The following is a 23,926-nucleotide window of genomic DNA, read 5'->3' on the forward strand; positions in this document are numbered from 1 at the left end:
TACGAACATTTTCATTAGTAAAAAATATACTTAATTTACGAATTAACTTACGTAACGAACTTCTGTATTCGTATGTTTTTATTGCGTATATAAGGGGGTTCACCCCTCGTCGATACCTCGCTTTTTACACTGAAGCTTAAATTCTGTCCCAATTCCTTAAGAATGATCCTTGAATCACAAGGCCATAGAATAAATAGTTACAAATTACTAAAAATACTTAAGCGTAAAGAGCGAAGTATTACGAGGAGGAAATTCCTCATATGCGTAATAATTTCTGCTTGTTTTAAGTTTTAATGCTGCTCCTCACTTTCAGTAGAAAAAAACTTGTCATATTTCTTTTTTCATTGTTTTTTAAATAATGCTATAAAATCCTGTGCCCCTCTTCATTGAAAGTCTCTTCCCAATTGAGAAGCTTTTCCATTGAAAGATCCTCCCACGTAACCCAACCTAAACTCTCCCTCCCAAACCAAAAAATCCCCCTGAAAGTGTACGTCCGTACACTTTCCAGTAACCATTAACCATTACTATATGTAAACACAGGTCAAAGTTAGTAGCTTGCAACCCCTCCAACGGGGACTGCGGGGGAGCAAGTCGTCCCCAAAGACATAGTTATTAGGTTCTTTGACTATGGTGAATAAAATGGCTATTTCAGAATTTCGATCTGATGACTTTGGCGAAAAATGAGCGTGGGAGGGGGCCTAGGTGCCCTGCAATTTTTTGGTCACTTAAAAAGGGCACTAGAGCTTTTAATTTCCGTTAGAATGAGCCCTCTTGTGACATTCTAGGACCACTGGGTCGATATAATCACCCCTGGAAAAAACAAACAAACAAATAAACTCGCATCCGTGATTTGTCTTCTGGCCAAAAATGTGAAATTCCACATTTTTGTAGATAGGAGCTTGAAACTTCTACAATAAGAGTCTCTGATACGCTGAATCTGATGGTGCAATTTTCGTTAAGATTGTATGACTTTTAGGGGGTGTTTTCCCTATTTTCTAAAATTAGGCAAATTTTCTCAGGCGCGTAACTTTTGATAAGTAAAACTAAGCTTGATGAAAGTTATATGTTTAAAATCAGCATTAAAATACAATTTTTATGGCACTTGGTATTAACCAGGTGACATATAGCAATCGCAAATTCTGTCGGTCTGTCTGTCGGTCTGTCGGTCCCGGTTTTGCTACTTTAGGCACTTCCAGGTAAGCTAGGCCGATGAAGTTTGGCAAGCGTATCAGGAACCGGACCAGATTAAATTAGAAATAGTCGTTTTCCCGATTCGACCATCTGGGGGGGAGTGGGGGGCCGGTTAATTCGGAAAAATAGAAAAAATGAAGTATTTTTAACTTATGAGTGGGTGATGGGATCTTAATGAAATTTGATGTTTGGAATGATATTGTGTCTCAGAGCTCTTAATTTAAATACCGATCGGATCTGATGCCATTCAGGGGAGTTGGAGGGGGGGAAACCTAAAATCTTGGGAAACACTTAGAGTGGAGGGATCGGGATGAAACTTGATGGGAAAAATAAGCACAAGTCCCAGATACATGATTGACATAATCGGAACGGATTCGCTCTCTTTGGGGTAGTCGGGGGGAGGGGTTAATTCTGAAAAATTATAAAAAATTAGGTATTTTTAACTTACGAACGGGTGAGTCGGGTCTCAATGAAATTTGATATTGAGAGGGATATCGTGTCACAAAGCTCTTATTTTGAATCCCGGGGGGGGGGGATTCAAAATTGGGGTTAGTTGGGGGGGGGGTAATTCTGAAAAATTTGAAAAAAATGAGGTATTTTTAACTTACGAACGGGTGATCGGATCTCAATGAAATTTGATGTTTAGAAGAATATCGTGTCTTAGAGCTCTTATTTTAAATCCCGACCAGATCTGGTGACGTTGGGGGGGGGAGTTGGGAGGGGGAAACCTAAAACTTGGAAAACACTTAAAGTGGAAGGATCGGGATGAAACTTGGTGGGAAAAATAAACACAAGTCTCAGGCGCGTAACTTTTGATAAGTAAAACTAAGCTTGATGAAAGTTATATGTTTAAAATCAGCATTAAAATACAATTTTTATGGCACTTGGTATTAACCAGGTGACATATAGCAATCGCAAATTCTGTCGGTCTGTCTGTCGGTGTGTCGGTCCCGGTTTTGCTACTTTAGGCACTTCCAGGTAAGCTAGGCCGATGAAGTTTGGCAAGCGTATCAGGAACCGGACCAGATTAAATTAGAAATAGTCGTTTTCCCGATTCGACCATCTGGGGGGGAGTGGGGGGCCGGTTAATTCGGAAAAATAGAAAAAATGAAGTATTTTTAACTTATGAGTGGGTGATGGGATCTTAATGAAATTTGATGTTTGGAATAATATTGTGTCTCAGAGCTCTTAATTTAAATACCGATCGGATCTGATACCATTCAGGGGAGTTGGAGGGGGGAAACCTAAAATCTTGGGAAACACTTAGAGTGGAGGGATCGGGATGAAACTTGATGGGAAAAATAAGCACAAGTCCCAGATACATGATTGACATAATCGGAACGGATTCGCTCTCTTTGGGGTAGTCGGGGGGAGGGGTTAATTCTGAAAAATTATAAAAAATTAGGTATTTTTAACTTACGAACGGGTGAGTCGGGTCTCAATGAAAATTGATATTGAGAGGGATATCGTGTCACAAAGCTCTTATTTTGAATCCCGGGGGGGATTCAAAATTGGGGTTAGTTGGGGGGGGGGGTAATTCTGAAAAATTTGAAAAAAATGAGGTATTTTTAACTTACGAACGGGTGATCGGATCTCAATGAAATTTGATGTTTAGAAGAATATCGTGTCTTAGAGCTCTTATTTTAAATCCCAACCAGATCTGGTGACGTTGGGGGGGGGAGTTGGGAGGGGGAAACCTAAAACTTGGAAAACACTTAAAGTGGAAGGATCGGGATGAAACTTGGTGGGAAAAATAAACACAAGTCCTAGATACATGATTGACAAAACGGAACGGATCCGCTCTCTTTGGGGTAGTTGTGGGGGGGGGGGTTATCCCTGAAAAACTAGAAAAAATGAGGTATTTTTAACTTACGAACGGGTGATCGGACCTCAATGAAATTTGATATTTAGAAGGATATCGTGTCTCAGAGCTTTTATTAAACCCGACTGGATCTGGTGACATTGGGGAGAGTTGGGAGGGGAAACCTAAAACTTGGAAAACATTTAGAGTGGAGGGATCGGGATGAAACTTGGTGGTAAAAATAAGCACAAGTCCTAGATAAATTATTGACATAACCGGAACGGATCCGCTCTCTTTGGGGTTGTTGGGGGAGGGGTTAATTCTGAAAAATTAGAAAAAATTAGGTATTTTTAACTTACGAACGGGTGATCGGATCTCAATGAAATTCGATATTTAGAAGGATATCGTGTCTCAAAGCTCTTATTTTAAATCCTGATCTGGTGACATTGGGGGAAGTTTGGGGTGGGGGAACCTAAAATCATGAAAAACGCTTAGATTGGACGGATCGGGATGAAACTTAGTGGGAAAAATAAGCAGAAGTCTTACATACGTGATTTACATAATTAGAACGGATCCGCTCTATTTGGGGGGGGGGGTTAATTCTGAAAATAAGAAAAAATGACGTATTTTTAACTTACGAAGGAGTGATCGGATCTTCGTGAAACTTCATATTTAGAAGGACCTTGTAACTCAGATCTCTTATTTTAAATTTCAACCGAATCAAGCGTAACTGGGGGGGACAGTTGGGGGGACCGGAAATCTTTGAAAATACTTAAAGCGGTGAGATCAGGATGAAACTGGATGGGAAGAATAGAAACCTGTCTAAGATACGTGACTGACCGGACCGGATCTGTTCTCTTTGGTGGAATTGGGGGGGGGGTTTGAAAATTGAGGTATTTGTAACTTACGAAAGGGTGACCAGATCTTAATGAAATTTGATATTTAGAAGGAGCTTGTACTTTAAAGTTCTAATTTTTATTCCAACCACATCCTGTGACATTGGGGGGAGTTGGAGGGGGAAACCAGAATTCTTGGAAAACGTGAAAATTGGGGTATTTTTATCTTACGAATAGATGATCGGATCTTAATGAAATTTGATTTTTAGAAGGAATTCATGTCTCAGAGCTCTTATTTCAAATCCCGACCAGATCTTTTGACATTGGGGGGAGCTGGAGGGAGAAATCTTGGAAAAACACTTGGAGTGGAGGAATCGGGATGAAGCTTGGTGGATAGAATAAACAAATGTCCTTGATACGTGATTGACAGAATCGTACTGGATTCGCTCTCTTTGGGGGAGTCGGGGGGAGGGGTTCAGTGATTTGGCGAGTTTGGTGCTTCTGGACGTGCTAGGACGATGAAAATTGGTAGGCGTGTCAGGGAGCTGCACAATTTGACTTGATAAAGTCGTTTTCTCAGATTCGACCATCTGGGGGGCTAAAGGGAGAGGAAAAATTAGAAAAAATTAGGTGTTTATAACTTACGAGTGGGTGATCGGATCTTAATGAATTTTGATATTTAAAAGGACATCGTGACTCAGAGCTCTTATTTTAAATCCTGACCGGCATTAAGCCTCTTATTTTCCTTTTTAAATCAATCTATTGATTCACAGAATTTTGTTAGAGCTCATACCATATGATCTCTTGGCTGTTAGCTCTTCTCGCCTCGTCACAAGTGCCATATGAGCTCTTAGCTCTTGTTTTTCTTATGTAACTATTGGTATCAAAATTCCATATTTTAGAGTTCGGTTACTATTGAGCCGCGTCGCTATTGAGCTGCGTCGCAGTTCGTTACCACGAACTGTTTGATTGTTGTATTTACCCGTCGTTGCAAAGTCAAAGTTTGAACCAATAAAAAGAATGGGACACTGATTGGCTCTTTTCAAAGAATTTTTAAGCCAGTAAGAAGAGAGACACATTTTCCAGTTTTAACCCCCTCTCTTTCTCTGAGGACAAGGTCAAGTTGAGCTAGCCTCTTCCATAAAACAAAGAAAATGCAGAAAACCTAAGAAAGACAGGTTACCCTTTGGAAATTTGGATGTCAACATTTCTTCTTGAATTGAGCATCCTTCTTTTTTCTTTGGGTGCACAGTAGAGCCGTCAGGACAAAGGCATTTATAACTCCCAAGGGTATTCACACATTCGTAAGTACATCCACTGGTTTCCTCTAAGCATTCATTAATATCTGAAAAAGAAGACCTATCATATCTTAATTGTTATTATTAGCAAATAAACAAAAGAGAAATATGCCGGAGAAAGGGTGGCTTCATGGGGCACCAATTGGAGTAGGACTGTGTTTTGAATAATGCATTTGTTTTAGTATATTTTTTTCACGTCTATTCAGAAATAAATCGAAAAATAAATCCTTTCCTCCATTACATTTTTTTGAATTGACGCCCATGGATAGTTTGACAATTATAAACTTAAAGGTCTTACTCAAACTGTTCGTGGCAACGAACTGCAAGTAAGGAGCGACACGGCTCAATAGTAACCAAAACCAAGAAAATAGATTTTGATATCAATAGGTACATAAAAAGAATTGGCTTTGTATCCTGATTCCAAAAATATAAGTTTCATTAACTCTAGTGTTGCCCATCAAAAGCTACGAGCCTGAAAAACATTGCCTGATTTTCAAAAAGGAGGGAAACACCCTCAAACAGCAAGGAATCTTAATAAAATTGCACCATCAGTAACAGCGTATCAAAAAACCCTATTATAGAGGCTTCGAGCTCCCATCAGCAAAAATGTGTAATTAAGTATTTTTCGCCAGAAGAAACATCACGGATGCGTGTTTATTTGTTTTTTGTTCGTTTCTCCCATGGTTGATCGTATCAAACCGATGATCCTAGAAGGCAAAATCGAACGGAAATTAAAAGTTCTAATGTCCTTTTTAAGGGAACAGAAGGATTGGGTGCAACGAGTCCCCTTCAACACCCCTTTCCCCCAAAGTTATCCGATCAAAATTTTGAGACTGTCATTTAACTTTATCCAGAAGAGTGAGGCACTGGGAAGAGGGGCAGCCCCGCTATATACGGAATAATTTCTGTTCGTTTTAAGTTTTACTGTTGCTCCTTACTTTCAGTAGAAAAAACTTTTTTTTTGTTCAAAAAAGAACTTGTAGGAACGTAGAACTCGAAGAAACCTTGAATGACTCTATTTATACTGACATAGGCAATTGATCGTGGCTGGCTGACTTACTGTTTATATTGACAGGCATATTGATCGTGGCTGGCTGACGTAACACCTCAAAATTTACACTTTAGAGCAATCTATGCTTTCAAATGCAACCATGACATAAAGAAGGCAGTGGCGTTAATTTATGAAAATTTAGAGGGGTATGCAGAATATATTTTCGAAATATTTTCTGGGGGAGACTTAATTTTTCCAATGAAAATACGAAAAAATGCATCTTTCAAATCTAGGATGGAACAAAAAATCTAGTTGAGACATTTTGCTCTTATTCTCCCCTCCCCCCCAATAGAGTGAAAGAGGACACCCCCAATGAAAGAGGACACCTCCAATTGTTTCTCTGGTTCTCTGCGGTCAAGATATCTACATATTCTTAGTGAGTGAAGGTTATGCGTGTGGAGTTTTAAATGAAAAATAAATATTGATTAAATTGTGATTGAAAAGCTCTGAAATGCGAGGTCCTTCTAAATATCAAAATTCATCAAGATTCGATAACCCACTTGTAAGTTAAAAATACCTCATTTTTTCTTTTTTTTCCTCTCCCTTCATCCTCCCCCTGATGGTAAAATCGGGGAAAACGACTTTATCAAGTCAATTTGTGTAGGTTCCTGACACGCTTACCCATTTTCATCGTCCCAGCACGTCCAGAAGCACCGAACTCGCTAAAGCACTGGACCCCCTAACTCCCCCAAAGAGAGTGGATCCGTTCCGGTTACGTCAATCACGTATCTACAAAATTTGTTTTTTCTACCCACCAAGTTTCATACTGATCCCTCCACTCAAAAGCGTTTTCCAAGATTTTCGATTTCCCCCTCCAACTCCCCACCCAATGTGGCGAGATCTGGTTGGGATTTAAAATGAGAACTCTGAGACACGAGCTCCTTCTAAATATAAAATTTCAAAATACCTCACGAACGGTCACCAGTTCTTCAGCTAAAAAACCTCGATTTTTCTAATTTTTCCGAATTAACACCCTCTCCAACTCCCAAAAGAGAGAGGATTCTGCCCGGTTATGTCAATCACGTATCTAGGACTTATGCCTATTCTTCCGACCATGTTTCATCCTGATCCCTCCACTCCAAGCGTTCTCCAAAATTTCCGGTCCCCCCAACTCCCTCCAATTACACTTGATCTGGTTGGGATTTAAAATAAGAGATCTGAGTTACGAGGTCCTTCTAAATATGAAATTTCTGAAGATCTGATCACTCCTTCGTAAATTAAAATTACCTCATTTTTTCTAATTTTTCAGAATTAACCCTCTCCTCAACTCCACCAAAGAGAGAAAATCCGTTCCGGTTATGTCAATCACGTATCTAGGACTTCTGCTTATTTTTCCCATCAAGTTTCATCCCTATTCTCCACTCTAAGCGTTTTCCAAGATTTTAGGTTTTCACCTCCAACTCCTCCCAATGTCACCGTATCCGGTCGGAATTTAAAATAAGAGCTTTGAGACACGATAGCCTTCTAAATATAAAACTTCATTAAGATCCAATCTCCTATTCGTTAGTTAAAAATACCTCATTTTTTGATGTTTTTCCGATTAATCGTCCCCCCACTCGCCCCCAGATGGTCAAACTGAGGAAATGACTATTTCTAATTTAATCTGGCCTGGTCTCTGATATGCCTGCCAAATTTCATAGTCCTAGCTTATCTGAAAGTGCCTAAACTAGCAAAACCGGGACCGACAGACCGACAGACCAACATAATTGTGATCGCTATAAGTCACTTGGTAAATACCAAGTGCCATGAAAACTGGTGATTAAATTACGATTGAAAATAAACTATTGACTGAATTTCGATTGAGAAATGAACTACAGAATCAACTTTGATTGAAAATAAACTGTTGACTGAATTTCCACTGAAAAATAAACTATTGTTTGAATTTCGATTGAAAAAACAAGCTTATCATATGAACTTCTTTGAAATCTTTAAAAAACTTAAAAAAAAATTGAAAAATAAATGTGCCATTTTGACAAAGTTGCTTATAACCTCAAAGTGTATTCATATATTTATCTATAAAATCACAAATTTCCACAAGGCAGTCACTAACGTCTGGAAAAGAATCTGTTAACTCAACTAAAAACAAACTTAATTTCTCGGGTTTGCGAATTGGCAACAGATAATCGTCCAGAGTTCACGGTAACTCGACAAAGTAAAATGTAAAAGTACTAAATTCCCAGTATCTACATGTTTGTCCTTCTAGAAAATGCCCCAACTCCACCGGCAATTCCTCCTCACGAAAACAGGTATCCCCTGGAAAGTCTCCACCATATTGAGCAGCCAAAGGGAAAGAAATTCAAATGAAAAGAATTAAGAAAAGAAGGGAGTGTAGAATATCCTACCTATATTTGAAAAACATGCAGATATACGGTGTAGAATATCCTACAGTATTTACTTTTATATTTCAATTTCTTTTTATTTTTTTTCCTTGTTTTTTTGCAGGGGGGTAGGGATTGAGTTACCAGCAGTGTAAGAAAACGCTAAAAGAACGATTTGTTTGCTTATTTGAAATTAGGAGTTTTGTCCTTTTCAAATTTGCTTGTTTTTGACTTGGAGTTTGACTCCATGTTAGTAGTAGTAGTAGTAGCAGTAGTAGTAGTAGGAGCAGTAGGAGTAGTAGTAGTTGTTGTAGGAGCAGCAGGAGTAGGAGTAGCAGGAGTAGGGATAGTAGTAGTAGTAGTAGGAGTAAGAGTAGCAGGCGTAGGGGTATCAGTAGCAACAGTCGTAGTAGGTGTAGAAGTAGTAGTAGTAGTAGTAGCAGAAGGAGTAGTAAGAGTAGTAGTAGGAGTAGTAGTTGTAGGAGTAGTGGTTGTAGAAGTATTAGTAGTAGTATGAGTAGTAGTAGCATAAGTAGCATTGATAGGAGTAGCAGTGGTATAAAAAAAATATCTTAAAGACAATTCCTACGGGAAAACCTTCTGTTGTACGCCTAGTGGATAAGTTCTCGACCATAAGAGGTTTCTGTGCTAAAACAAGTCCACGGGAAGTAATTACTAGTTATTTTTAGCACCAGCCTATATCTCTGTGCACTTCCATCACAGGGCAGCTCTTCTATAGTTGCCACTACTTTTATATTTCCAAATTAATTTCTGTAATCTTTATCTTACCCTACTGTGATAATTCAACCCCTAAAAACACGAAAACAAAATTAAAAGAAATAAAAATATAGAAATAAATACTCTATGATATTCTCTGCCATATATTTTACTTATATTTTGGAATATAAGTAAAATATTGCGACATCCTTTCTTTACTTCTTATATTTTTATGTTTCGTAGTCTCCCTTTGGTTGCTCAATTTTACATTCAAGGGGAATTTTCTGGGGAATAATCGTCTTCATTGTTTTTTTTTTTTTTTTTTTTTTTTTTTTTTTAGCAAGGGAATTTTCTATAAGGAATTATCAGGAGGAGAATCTTCTGAAGGGGGTTATCTTAGAATCTAATCTCCCAAAATCTCAAATATTTCCCTTTTTTCCTAGGTGCCTTCGATGATCAAGCTTATTTTGACTGTCAAATGAACCATAAATGGATTACCATTTATAAAATTCTTCTTAATAATAGTAGTGGCACCCTAATGCACCCTAATTTAATAATAAATAGTGGCACCCTGTAGCACCGATCTTACCCCTTATCAGACTTAGATAAGTCTGTTAAGATAGACTTATTACAATAAATTTTCAAAGTTTAGCCAGTGGAGAATGCATCTGGTTGGTTGAAAACGATTGCATAGCATCACTTTCAGCCAATAAGAGGCCTCTTCCACTGACAAACCTACAAAAAATAATTAAAATTAAGGTATGTTAAACGTGGAGTAATATGGTTGTTTCTCCTGAGGTACCCAAGGAATAAAGAAGACTCTAAATGTTTGTCTGGTTCACTACAGCCGTGATGTTTCCCTACCTTGAGCCAATAATCAGGGGTGGCAATTCATAAGAAAGTAAGGGGGTATTGTTTTTAATGATGATGCAAAAAGGTATTTTTCCAAATTTAAGGGGGTAATTTTTTTCACTGAAAATCCGCAAAAAGACGTTTTTTAAAACCTACACGGGTGGGAGAGCGGGGCAATAGAAGATCTATGGAGTATATATACCCTGCATCCCCATTCTTCACCTACATCCCTGCCGATGAAGGTGTTGTTTTGAAATGAACAAAAATATAGAAGATAGTTTATAAAAACACCCATAAGGCCAATCCATAACATAGAACTTACTAGAAACACTTTTAGGGTATGAAAAATGAGCCTACATTTATTTTTAAAGCTAAAAAAGACAGGCTTAATGGCCAGATTTTCTGGCCATTAAGCCAGAAAGCAAGGCCACCTCAAGGTAGTCTAAAGAAAGTATAACATAAAGATACAAACCCACGAGGTGGAAGGGGAAGCATGCCGTATATACACAGCTTTGTCTCTTCGAAAAACAAAAAATAACCCAAACAGTAAATTTAGATAATATAAGAGAAGATAACGCCACATTTTCAAACAGTTCGTGGTAACGAACTGTAGTAACGAGCGACCCGACTCAATAGTAAACGAAACTCTAAAAAACGGCATTCTATATTAACAGAAATATCAAATGAATCGGATTATTAGAATGATTTTAAATATCATAAGTTTAATCAAATTTAGTCTTACCTATCGAAAGTTACGAGCCTTAAAAAATTTGGCTTATTTTCGAAAATAGGGGGAAACACCCCATAAAAGTCATAGAATCTTAACAAAAGTCAAACCATCGCATTCAGCTATCACTAAACCGTACTGTAGAAGTTTCAAGCTCCTATCTATAAAAATGAGGAATCACGGGTCGTGTTTTTTTTTCCTAGGGGTGATCGTATTGACCCAGTGTTTACGTATAGTAATGGTTATTGGAAAGCGTACAGACGTTTTCAGGGGGATTTTTTGTTGGGGCGGGAGGGCTAAGGGGAGGGGGTTACGTGGGGGGACCTTTCCATGGAGTAATTTGTCATGTGAGAAGATAATTTCCATGAAGGGGCACAGTATATTTTAGCACTATTTAAAACAAGAAAAAAAACAATGAAAAATTAAATATGGAAAAGTTTTTTCAAGTGAAATTAAGGAGCAGCATTAAAACTTAAAATTAACAGAAATTATTACGCATGTATGGAGTTGATCTCCTCCTAGATACCTTGCTCTTTACGCTAGTATTTTTAGTAATTTCAAATATTTATTCTACGCCCTTTGTGATTCAGGGCTCATTCTTTAAGACTTGTGACAAAATTTATGCTTCAGTGTAAAGACCGAGGTATTAACGAGGGGGCGAACCCCCTCATATATGTAATAAAAATATACAAATATAGAAGTTTGTTACGTAAGTTAATTCGTAATTTATGTATATTTTCTACTAATAGAAACGTTCGTAATAAATTAAAAGCCCCAGCTGCCTTTTTAAGTAACCAAAAGATTGGAGGGCATCTAGGTCTCCTCCCCTACCCCTTCTTTTCATAAAATTTTCCGATCAAAACTAAGAGAAAGCTATTTAGCCAGAAAAAAATTAATATGTAAATTTCGCCTGAATTATTCATTTTGCGGACAGCCAAAATCAAAAAATGTATTAATTCAAAAACGTTCAGAAATAAAATGAAAAAAAAAGTTTTTTAACTGAAAGTAAGGAGCGACATATAACTTGAAACGAACAGAAATTACTCCGTATATTCAAGGGGGTTTTCCCTCCTCAACACCCAGCTCTTTATGCTAAAGTTTTTACTGTTTTAAAAAGTAAAGTTGAGAGAAAGAGTCAAACTTTAGCGTAAAGAGCGGGGCGTTGAGGAGGGAAAAGCCCCTTTAATATACAGAGTAATTTCTGTTCGTTGTAAGTTTTAATGTCGCTCCTTACTTTCAGTTAAAAAAACTTGTTTTTTTCAGTTTATTACAATAAATAATAATAATATTTTTTATTTTAGACTTTTGCATTCTCAGTGTGAAATCTATGTTAATAGTATGAAAATCTAGGAAAGGAATCGGACAAAGATTTTTTTTTTCGTTTTTGTTTAATGAGATACACAAAAATCTCGGGGAGGGGGTGATTTTGTCTTTTTTCCGATTTTTGTAATGGAAATACCCAAAAACATATTCCAAAATCAAGGATGATAATTGCTTGCCCCCTCCCGCAATTAGCACCCTCTACCTTCTCGAAAATAGTTTGCATGATTGATCTGACAAGGACTTTACCTGTGGGTGCCAAAGCATATTAATTAGAAATTGAAAGATTTTAGGCTAAAGCAAACACCTCACTCCCCTTCCTCCTCTAACTTTTTAGATCCATGTCAGGGATTTTTTTCTCGAGAAAATGAACTGTAGTTATGTTCGGGTCTAAAAATAAATTCATTGATGAGCTTGGGCTATCAACCAAATTATAAACTGGAAAATTATTAACATAAGCTCATTTTAATTCTTAATAGCACTTTTCTATTTCTAACCTAAGCACGTTTTAGTTATACCAACCAGGTGATATCCTAATGATACTACTAACGCAGTTTCAAAAAAAATATGGCCTGGGTGGTTTTAACTTGCTAGTTTTATGAGCCACAACGCCAGAATATAAAACTGGCAAACGAATTAGTCTAGACATACAAGCCGGGTGGCTTAATACCCAAAAAAAGAAATATGCCACTTCAATCAAAATTGTAATCTTCACTTTTATCCACCCGAACCCCGTTTCAGAGACACATCCATGATCAAAACAGACTAATTAATGTATTTTTATATAGACTAATAATGTATAATGAAATAGACTAATAATGTATTTGACTAATTAATGGCTAATAATGTATTTCAAAAAAAGTTTCTATCAGTTTTCAATCTATAGAATTTTACAGTGGTATTTAATATAGACCTTCTTTATCGGGAAAACAGGGAATTAAGATCGCAGAATAAATTTGAAATTGCATTGACGTCTATCGGATGTTTCTACTGTTTTAACTATCTTCGTTTGAAGCAAAGCAGATGATTTTCGATTGCCATTTCAAATGAAACAAGCACAAACGTTGATCAAAGAAGCTTTGTTGCAGTAGCGGCAGATTTCTCATTTAACTAAAATAGCCTCTACCATATAACCTTGTTGTAGCGTAGTAGATTGATGCCCAGCTTGGCAGTACGGGGCCCAAGGTTCAATCCTGGCCGCAGCTAGGCTGGGTGACAAGCTTACTACTTGTCTCTATAAAAAGACTCAGCAACTGAGACGTCGAATTGACGTCCTATGTCCCAGCAATGGCTCTGGTGGATCTTTATCCTTATCCTTTATCCTTGGCCGTATGATTTCTATATAACTTGATGTTAAGTATCTATATGCCAAGTATCTCAATCAGTAGAAAGATCACAGGGATGTAAACAACCCACCCCACACACACAACAATATGCTTAGCTAAACTCCAACTCCTCAATAGTTTACTCAGGGGTGTCAATTGGGGGGTCACATGCTCCCCCTGCATGCTCTTGAATTTCAGCTACTGAGTGCACTACAGACACACACTGAAAATGTACCCCCCTCTCCGTCAAATTATTCAAATATCTTGTTTTTGTATTCTTATTTCAAAAAATAAAAGAAACACCAGCCCCTGATATTTTTGTTAATTGGCAACCCAGCCAATGTGGAGATAAGAAGAAAGAGGCACTTACAAAGTCTTTTTTTACACCAGACTTAGGGCAGGGATCCCCGTCCTGCTCCAACTACAAAAATGCTCAAGTCTATAAAGGCTTTTTCAACGGAGGAAAGTATAGCAAAATCATATTTTACTATAAAAAAAATTTGTGGAAGAAAATTTTACATACAACTCAACATCAGTTGGTATGTTTCAACTTTCCTGTTGCCTTTATTCGAAGAGAAGTGTCTGACATCTGGTCGCCATTTTGAACTAACCGAGTATGGACGCTGACAAAAGAAATTCTGTTGTGATATGCTAGACGTGTTATACAACCATGGTCCTATACAATAAGCACGAAACTAAGACCCTAGCACGAGGGGTAGAATTGTCGTTATTAAGGATTTGAGAATTAAGTCAACCATAAGAAGTCAACCTAAGCTACATCATAAAAAATTTTCTGCGGGTATTAACTAAACATACACGTTACAGCCATAAAATTGATTTTTGTGATCAAAAGCACTGCTTCACAGGTAAACCAAAACCAAGTCCACCAACAGAGTGCCTGATGATGATTTGATGATGATGATCTGAGAAATATTAGGCGTTAAAATACAAAAAGTAACTAAATTTACGTTCTGCATTGCCATTTCAAGCTTTTAGTTTTGGAGGTAATTTCCCCTAATCGTCTTTTTAGGATGGGTCTCACCTCTATACCTCTGATCTTATCTCTGGCCTCTGATCTGACCTCTGAGCTCTCATCTCTGAGGAGTCACTCCCCTTCCTTCTACCCCTAAAAATTGCACCTACGTGTATGCTCGTATTTTTTCCACATTTTGAATTTGTATTTCCTATTTCTTTTATTAATCTTATTAGTGTAAACGGTCTCTAGAGACTATTACAAGTTTACTATTTATTCAGTAAATAATATCTTTAAAAGGACACACTTAGCTTACCTTTAAATATTTGAAGAAGGTTGACACATGAACCTAGGCTAAATACCCACTTATCACCTTATTTACCGACCATGATTAGACATGCCCTTTGTTCAAATATATCGACTGTCCAAAATACACTATGTATGTACTTAAAATAAAAATATATGTATATTGACCCTTCCCGCACCCATAAGAATGATCCAGAACATTTGAAATTACATGCACATGAATAACTATTACTAGCAAAGTGGATCTGAGTGACCATGTAGTCAAGAGGGGTCCGAAATTCATCTCATCATCTGTTACTAGCAAAAGAACCTGCTGGACGACAGGCAATACATGCTCTTTTGTCAAGTGCCAGAGAAAAACATGCCCCCGTACCAAATACAAATATACAAAAATTACATAAAAGAAACTTTCCACTCGATCCCTCAGCGGTGGGATAAATCAGGGTATATTCACCAAGATATAGATAAGATTCGTTTCCTTTTAATGAGACTTACTGTGTGCTATCTCTATATTGATATATAAAAGAGTATACTCTCATGCGAGCATCCGAAAACCAATTGACTCTGATTGCTAAAGTACTCAGGAGCAGAGCTGCCACCGCGGTCAGTTTCTAAAGTGCTACAATTGCCCAAATGTGTGTGCTACACGGCAATTTTCGGTGCTAAGGTCAATTTTTTTTTTTTGGTGCCGCGACACTTTCGTGCCACAGGTGGCAAATCTGCTCAGGAGAAACTGTTACCCACTGTATAGCATCACGTGATTGTTTTCACATTAGTAATTGCATGAGTGTTAAATTGTTTTTGTGTTTTTTGTATTCTTTGTGTTATTTGTGGTTCTTTGTTTTTCTTCTTGTACTCCACTTTTTCCCTTTTGTAAGTGGGTAAGAAAAAAAAAATATTATTATTGTTATTATTACTTCCCAATTAAAAACAGTAAAATTGATATACATACCTATCGAAAAATCAAAGCCTAAACTAGCAGTTTTTTTATTTACCCGGGAAATCCTTAAAGTACCAAGCAGGCTAAAAATGGAACATAATTCTTTAAATTGGCTATGAGGAAACACACACGATCATATACGTCTTAAAAAAAGTAAACCCAGGTACTAAATTTTTATGAAAAAGACATCCATATACAGTTAGGTAGTTTTACGCTTAGCAGGCGCCAAGTTCGAAAATAGGGAACGTGTTTGAAAAATCAGCAGAAAATGAGCGGAAAAAAGCTTTTTCTGCTCTTCAGAACATTTGGAAAATTTTACAAGAAGGCAAAAGCACTAAAGCGCTAGATAGATTCATCATCACTTTTTTTCAGCTAGAAACAGTTGTATGTGTTCCATATGGCACACTTTGTGCCGGCTTTCGAACAGAGGTTTCGTTCTAGGTTGACACTCATTTTTTACAGTTTTTAGGCTAACTTATAAGTTGAAGAGATTTTCTTATTATGTTTAGATATTTTCAATATAAGATTTATGAAGTTACCTACTATCTCGGCTAATAGGCTTCAGCTTGGTTAATTTGATGGCTCGGGTAAGTAAATTTTCTTTATTGAGCGTCCATGTTTAAAAACTTTAAACAATTTGCCAAAAATTCACTACCCATTTCTGTATAAAATCCAACTTATCATTCCGTGTGCACGCTCTTAGAACGCTTGAAGAAAACACTACGTAGGTCTAGTCCTTAAAAACAAAATACACTACCACTAATTGCTACAACAACTTTGGGCTAGCTTGCAGAAATATAGTTAGTAACCAACAAAATTTAATGCGGAAAACTCGTAAGACCTTACTAATTGGGCAGAGAATTCAAAAATTGAACCTTCAAATGTAAACACAGAGTTAAAACAGAATTTTAAACCTCGAAACTAGAATAAAAACACAATAAAAAAAACTGTAATTTCTCAACCACCAAGAGTTTTAAGAAATCTGCAACTTTAATTTTATTCTTCGATATTTTTCTAAATTCGTGCTCAAAACCCATCAACAATTTTTTTATAAAGACAAACGGATTTGTTGGAGAATTTTCCAAATTTCTAGTACCAACCTTATATTAGCTGTCAAAAAAAATATTTCTTACATATTTTTTTTAAGACGGCAGATATACAGTACCTTTAATATTTTGATGTCTGACATAAATTTTTTTCATAGTACCCCTCTGCGACATATAACTGAGATAGGAAAGATCGACACAAGTCAAGGGAGATTAGTAAAATCCATAGATTAATATCATCAAGATCAGAAACTTCTTACACGGGGTTGGATTTTGTATTCAAATAAAAACGGTAAAACATGGCCAACTTATCAATGATCGCTAGTCTTCTTGTAGCGATTTGACCCTTCCAGGTAATCAATTCGTGAATTATGTGACACAGCATGAGGCAGGGAGTAGGGGTGTTTTTTGTCTATACTTTTACAGCCTTTCGAACAGACCTCCTTGATTATACCCCAAACAGATTTCGCTGAAGGTTGGATAGTTTCGGTACTAATATAAATATGTACCGCAGTGATAAATGACTCTATTTTGAAGCCATAACTCTGTCAGAAGCCCAATTGAAAATGAAATTGTTAGTCTTCGGGAAAAACAAGAAAAAGTAATTGAAGTTAATTGATTGTATTTCTTATTCAGTTTCAGTAGAATATGTGATTTTTCTTCTACAGTTACTGAATTCTTTTTAAAAACACCGATTACAGAGAAAATTTGGAGAACAAGATATTCTAAAGAGATATACAACTACTTAAATTGATTAGATGTACAATAAAATTAATCAAAATTAGTTGTTCATTTTAGAAACACAGTTTGAGCTTCACTCACCTTGTGTCAAAACTATTTAAATTATGGGCCTTAAGCCCAAATTTTGCTGGACACGACCTAAATTCGACTCAATTTTGGGTTGAGTCTCGAACAATGAGTACTCAAACATCCTTGAAAGGCTGCCAGGCATAAATGAGCTAGAAGCCCAATTGAAAATGAAGTTGTTACTCCCCAGCAGCTTAAGCTTTGGTACTGTAATTGACTTGAGGCCAAACTATGTAGCGGATGGGTATCAAGCTGGGCTTTTAATAACACGACCTCACATCGACACTAATTCGAATTTACTCTCGAATCAAAACAGCTTCTTTATAAAAAAAAAAAAAAAAAAATCTAGACAGGCTGTTGGCCAAATGTCTGATGGAGGCATACTGAACGGGAAATTGTTAGTCTCCGGTAGAAATAAAGCATTATCAAGGGAGACAGACCAGTCAGCACGCGTTTATTTTATTCTCCCCAACCACCGGAAAAAAAATTGAGCTTTGGGGTTTAAACTGACTTGAGCCAAAACTGTCTAAAGGATAGGCTATAAGCCCAATCTCTGTTCAACGCAACTTGAGTTCAACTCAAAGTCTTTTCTCCCGAAACAAAAACCACTCCAATTAAAGGTGATTTAGAAATGGGTTTCTTGAACGATATGATCCATGTCGGTCAAGGTTCCGGCTAATGGCAAATTTAGCCAAACCTTGCCGCTTTCCAAAAACGCGAAGTGGCTAAGTGGGAACTAATAAGAGTCCCTTAAACCCTAATGTGAACGTAATGATCATGGTGGGCCTTGGTTAGGCTGAATAAAATAAATGCGAGCTTACTAGCCTGGCTCCCTTGATAATACTTTTTTTTTAGCAGAGACTGAAAATATTCCCTTCAGATATGCCTCCATCAGACATTTGGCCAACAGCCTGTTTAGATTTTTCTGTTTCGATTCGAGAGTAAATCCATGATCCAGCTTCAAAATTGACTTTAATATTCGATGAAGGGGTTGTTTCTTATGATATGTTTCATAGGGCCAGGCTGCTAAAAACTTATTGTATGTTACCGCAGTAGTTAACCTTTTACTTAGACCTTACCCTACAGTTGTGCCAGTTGAAACTGTTTTAAAGGAATCAACACACATAATCTTCAGTGATACCGAGAGACCATTCCAAGTAAATGTGTGAAGCCTTATAAAGCAGATGAAAGAGTATAGGTAACTCATAAGAGTGGAAACTTCTCAGGAAAGGATCCAGGATTTTTTTAAGGGGGGCGCAAAATATTTTACTCCGACAGACGTGCAAAAAAAAGAAATACCAGCAATTTAAAGGGAACTTGAACGATTATACGCCGTAGGTAGGTTGTGGAAATGGTCGTAAATTTAATCTAAAGTCTAATAAGGGTTAAAGTTCTAATAAATCTGTTGAAATTATAATGATGTCAAAATATTGATAAAAAATAGTAAGCTATTGAAACCATCCCGTCATAAAAAATGAAAAGCTGTTCACCCTCTACGAAAAATATGACATTTAATATGGCAACATATTATCCCCAAATCCACTACTATGTTAGGGGGCGCGCGCCCCCACCTGGATCCACCACTGAAACTGGTACTAACATCGACAAAAAAAAACTATAAACGTCATCTAGCGTTTGGCGACTCTTGATACTTTTGCAGCTTTGTAATATTTTTTTGTCAGTAACTGAGATAAGACACTTATTACTGGGCTATTTTGTCAATTACGCAAATTAAAGTAATTATTCTTATTATTACATTACAAAAAATGCCAAATGTCGCCAAACGCTAAATGGTGTTGATATTTGTTTTATTTACTTTTTTATGACAATAGCACCCCACTGTTATAAGTTACCTATTCTCTTTAAATCAGATCTTAGAGTACTTAGTACTTGTTTCTTTTTTCTTTTGCTTAATGCGCTCCCTTGTCTTTTTTATCGGGGGTGGGGGGGGGGGGTGAGACAGGGAAAGTGGGGAAAATGGTTCTGCATATGCCAATCAAACATTTTTTACATGTATTTCTTATGATTTCATATCTTCTATAGGGCCCTCATCGATTTTTGTGAGCCTGCACATGGTTCTCCCAAACAAGAAATGTGGCTTGCTTTTCCTTATTTATAATTTCACTGGGAGCTGCATTCCCGAGTAAAAATTCTCAAATGCAATAAACTACACAATCGCTCATGGCTTCCTAAACATGCTATATTTGACAGTTATGTAACTCAAATAGTAATTTATGAGTAAATATTTGAAAAGGTTACTCAGTCACCTCAATTTTTTTAACTACCATTTTGATAAATGGACAATCAAAACTTATATGAACACCCTCAATTGTCAGCATATATCTGCTAAACAGACCCATAAAATGAATTGTTGTTTATTAAACTGTTGAAAGCTTGTTTTTGGCCAAACCTTGTTGTCATGGTGTAATTGCGAACAAAGTTTAAATGTTCGTATGGTAATTGCTGAGTAATATATGGTTGCTTTAGTAGTAAAGTATTGTTTTACCTAATTGCGTCTACCAAGAATGTTTGCATAATTTTCAGCTATTTTAGAAATTGGTATTGACCAAGATAAATCGTATGAAACAAAGGTTATAACATTTGTTGTAATTTGTAAAGAGTGGTAGTTGTGTCATGAATTCCAAGGAGAGGGTTTTGCGAGCATTTTGTTAACTATTACGAGGAATGGATCCAAGGGATGGTTGTAGAGACACATACCCTCCTATACTGTTAAAAGCTTCACTAGTTACAGGGATGGATAGGCTAAGTTTCTTTGCCCCCCTCCTTCGAATATGAAATCTTTATATACCCCTGGGTCTCTACTTTTGGTGTTATGGTAGTTTTATTCTCATTATATGAACATTTATAAATTGACAGATATACCACTCATCGAATATACACGCATGAGGGCGGACTTTCACGTCACACGAACGTACTTGACCTCGTGGGCATGACCCACATGTCTATTTTGGTACTTATGTATTATACGAGAAACACACTCGAGAACTTGTATCGCAAACATGAGACATTACCCGTTTTTCACGGTTTTAATACCAGATAATTAGCTTCGGCTCGATGGAAAATATATTGTAGCTATATTTTAATTAAATATTTAGTTGGTATTTTGGTTAGGTTAGTTTAGGTTACGTATTAATATAACGCACTGTGGGTGGCCCCCCTTCCATAATTTTTTGTTTTAGTTTACAGCCAAAGCTAATTGTCTGGTATTAACACCGTGAAAAACGGGTAATGTCTCATGATCGCGATACAAGTTCTCGAGTGTGTTTCTCGTATAATACATAGGTACTTCTATTTCTAATTACTGAGAGTGTGGGGGTAAAGATGGTGGGAGCAGTGAAGATGTTAAAAGCAGAATAGCTAAGGCTCAGGGTGATTTTTCACAGTTAAAAAAAGTTTGGAAGAATAGAAAGATAAGTCTGCAAACCAAGATTAGAATATTGGAAGCTACAGTGATGACAGTGGTCAAATATGGCTCCGAAAAGCAGATGAAAATTTACTAGATGTTTTCCAGAGAAATTGCCTACGGATCGTTCTGGGTACCCGGCTGACTGACCGTATTTCAAACAGTAGGTTGTACGAAAAATGTCGTTCAATCCCGCCTTCTAGGGCTGTAATGAAAGAAAGGTTGAGATGGCTAGGCCACGTTCTACGGAGGAAGGATGACAGATTGCCGAAGATTGTCCTTTTTGGCCAACCGTCTGGGGCTACAAGGAAAGCAGGTCGTCCTTGTCTGGGTTGGGAGGATGTCATAAATAAGGATTTAAAGGAAATGGAAACTTTCTGGGAGGGTGTAAAGAGGGAAGCCTTGAATAGATTCGGTTGGAGGAGGAGCGTGCGTAGCTGTGTTGGCCTCAGGCGGCTTGGTCCTGCAGTAGGTTATTATTAGTAGTAGTAGTAGTATCTTTACCGGAATTTAAGAAATTAATGATTTTAAAATTATTAGTAAAAACTACGTTCAGATTATTTTTTGTGCAAATATTTTTTGATTTTGTTGTGATTTTCGCGATAACGGAAGATAGACAATATTTGAGGGCATATCAGTAGCCTCACATTGTGAAATATCTTCTTCGATTTTACAAGAATGTATTTTTATTCTACGGTTAATTATCTTATTGACAAAAGGAATGGGGTATCCGTTACTAAAAATAATATCTCTTATAAAGTTTATTTTTGCATTTATATACGAATCGGAGCAAATATTCAGGGCACGATCAGTAAGGGAAGCTACAACTGCTCTTTTAACTTATGGGGGTAATTTGAATTAAAGTGAAGATATCTTATTGTTTTGTGTTGGCTTTCGATAGATAGTAAAATCCAGTTTATCAGCATTACGAATAATTAACACATCTAAAAATGGTAGTTTATTTTCAATTTCAACTTCTAGGATGAACTACAAATTTCGGTCATAGGTGTTAAGATGATGATCTAAGACGCCCCGAAGTTCAGCTTCCCCATAATTTCAAAGTGAAATTATGTCATCTATATAACGACCCCAATAGACGTGTTTAAAAAAAATACGAATTTAATGCCCAATTTTCAAGGTTTTCGACATAAATATTTGCCAGTAGCCCGGATAAAGGTGTCCCCATGGATAACCCATTTTTTGCTGATAAAAAGAATCGCGAAATTGAAAATACATAGAAAACTTATTACAAATTTTAACCAGAGTCATTAAAACTTTTATTGTATTCCCTTCAAACCTTTATTGTATTCCCAAAATTTCTATATCTGCAATTCGGAAGATTTGGTTGAAAAACTTAGTAACACAAGTATTTCAGAAAACACAATAGTTAGTAGTTTTGACATTGTTTCCCTGTATACAAATATAGATGCGACTATTTCTGAGAAATTATTAAAAAACAAAATAGAAGAAAATTACCACTTAATCGAGGTTTCAGCGACGGGAATTGATTGTGAAGTTTTAATGACTCTGGTTAAAATTTGTAATAAGTTTTCTATGTATTTTCAATTTCGCGATTCTTTTTATCAGCAAAAAATGGGTTACCCATGGGGGCACCTTTATCCGGGCTACTGGCAAATATTTATGTCGAGAACCTTGAAAATTGGGTATTAAATTCTTATTTCTTAAAACACGTCTATTGGGGTCGTTATATGGATGACATAATTACACTTTGGAATTATGGGGAAGCTGAACTTCGGGGCTTCTTGGATCATCTTAACACTTATGACCGAAATTTGCAGTTCACCCTAGAAGTTGAAATTGAAAATAAACTACCGTTTTTAGATATGTTAATTATTCGTAATGCTGATAAACTGGATTTTACTATCTATCGAAAGCCAATACAAAACAATAGATATCTTCACTTTAATTCAAATCACCCCCCACAAGTTAAAAGAGCAGTTGTAGCTTCCCTCATTGATCGTGCCCTGAATATTTGCTCCGATTCGTATGTAAATGCAGAAATAAACTTCATCAGAGATATTCATTTTGGTAATGGATACCCCATTCCTTTTGTCAATAAGATAATTAACCGTTGAATAAAAAGACATTCTTGTAAAATCCAATAAGATATTTCACAATGTGAGACTACTGATAAGCCCTCAAATATTGTCTATCTTCCGTATATCCCAAAAATCACAACATAATTAAAAAAAATATTTGCACAAAAAATAATCTGTACGTAGTTTTTACTAATAATTTTTAAATCATTAATTTCTTAAATTCCGGTAAAGATAAGACCCAGTTACTCGCCAAAGAGGGGTCTATCAAATACCCTGTGATTATGGATATTACTATGTCGGCAGAACCCATCAGAATCTAGAAAAACGGTTACAACCGCATAAAAAAGACAAAGACAATGCATTAATTTCAAATAGTTCTAACAACTCCTTTGATTCTGCTTTAGGTTGGCATATATTTAATAATCCGTCCCACACGATACTTTTTGAAAAATCTTCACTCATCAGTAATGATTTGGGGATAAAACAGGTGGTTCGAGAATCAATGGAAATTAATCTCAAAATAAATAATAATAATTCTTTCAACAGGGACTTAGGGGAATACTCACTAAATTCTTTATACTCAAAATTTAATTAAAAATGATCTAACAAAATATTTTACTAAACCGATTTATATTAGTATTGAACCAGCTACGAAAAGGCCTTTGAGACAGTTTGCTAAAAATGCAAGGTTGGCTCTGAGAAATTGCATTTAATCACTTTGTTCTCTTTAGTTTGAATGAATTTATATTCTCACTTCATTCTTTTTGTCAGTCCTGGTTGAACTTCGTTGAAGTAAGGATGCTAGGGCTGTTTTTAAAAAAGTTTTTAAAAAACATTATTAGTTCTAATTCTCAAAATTTAATGTAAGTTTATTTATATACACATATTTTCTCTCTCGTTCTCGTATCGTGCTGAAGACGGCCCTTGGTCATAG

The 23,926-nt window shown here is 36.5% G+C and overlaps 1 protein-coding gene across 3 annotated transcripts in view; it reads right to left on the reverse strand.

The window, feature by feature from the left end:
* Window positions 1-23,926, reverse strand: part of LOC136030558 (fibrillin-1-like) — a 134,964-nt gene that overhangs the window by 98,202 nt on the left and 12,836 nt on the right. For all 3 annotated transcript variants that reach the window (XM_065709615.1, XM_065709616.1, XM_065709614.1), the window contains exon 2: window positions 5,012-5,173. In XM_065709615.1, the coding sequence (XP_065565687.1) occupies window positions 5,012-5,173 (162 nt within the window). The remainder of the gene's footprint in view (window positions 1-5,011; window positions 5,174-23,926) is intronic.

This window comes from Artemia franciscana, chromosome 8, assembly GCF_032884065.1.
Source record: "Artemia franciscana chromosome 8, ASM3288406v1, whole genome shotgun sequence".
Lineage (NCBI taxonomy): Eukaryota > Metazoa > Arthropoda > Branchiopoda > Anostraca > Artemiidae > Artemia > Artemia franciscana.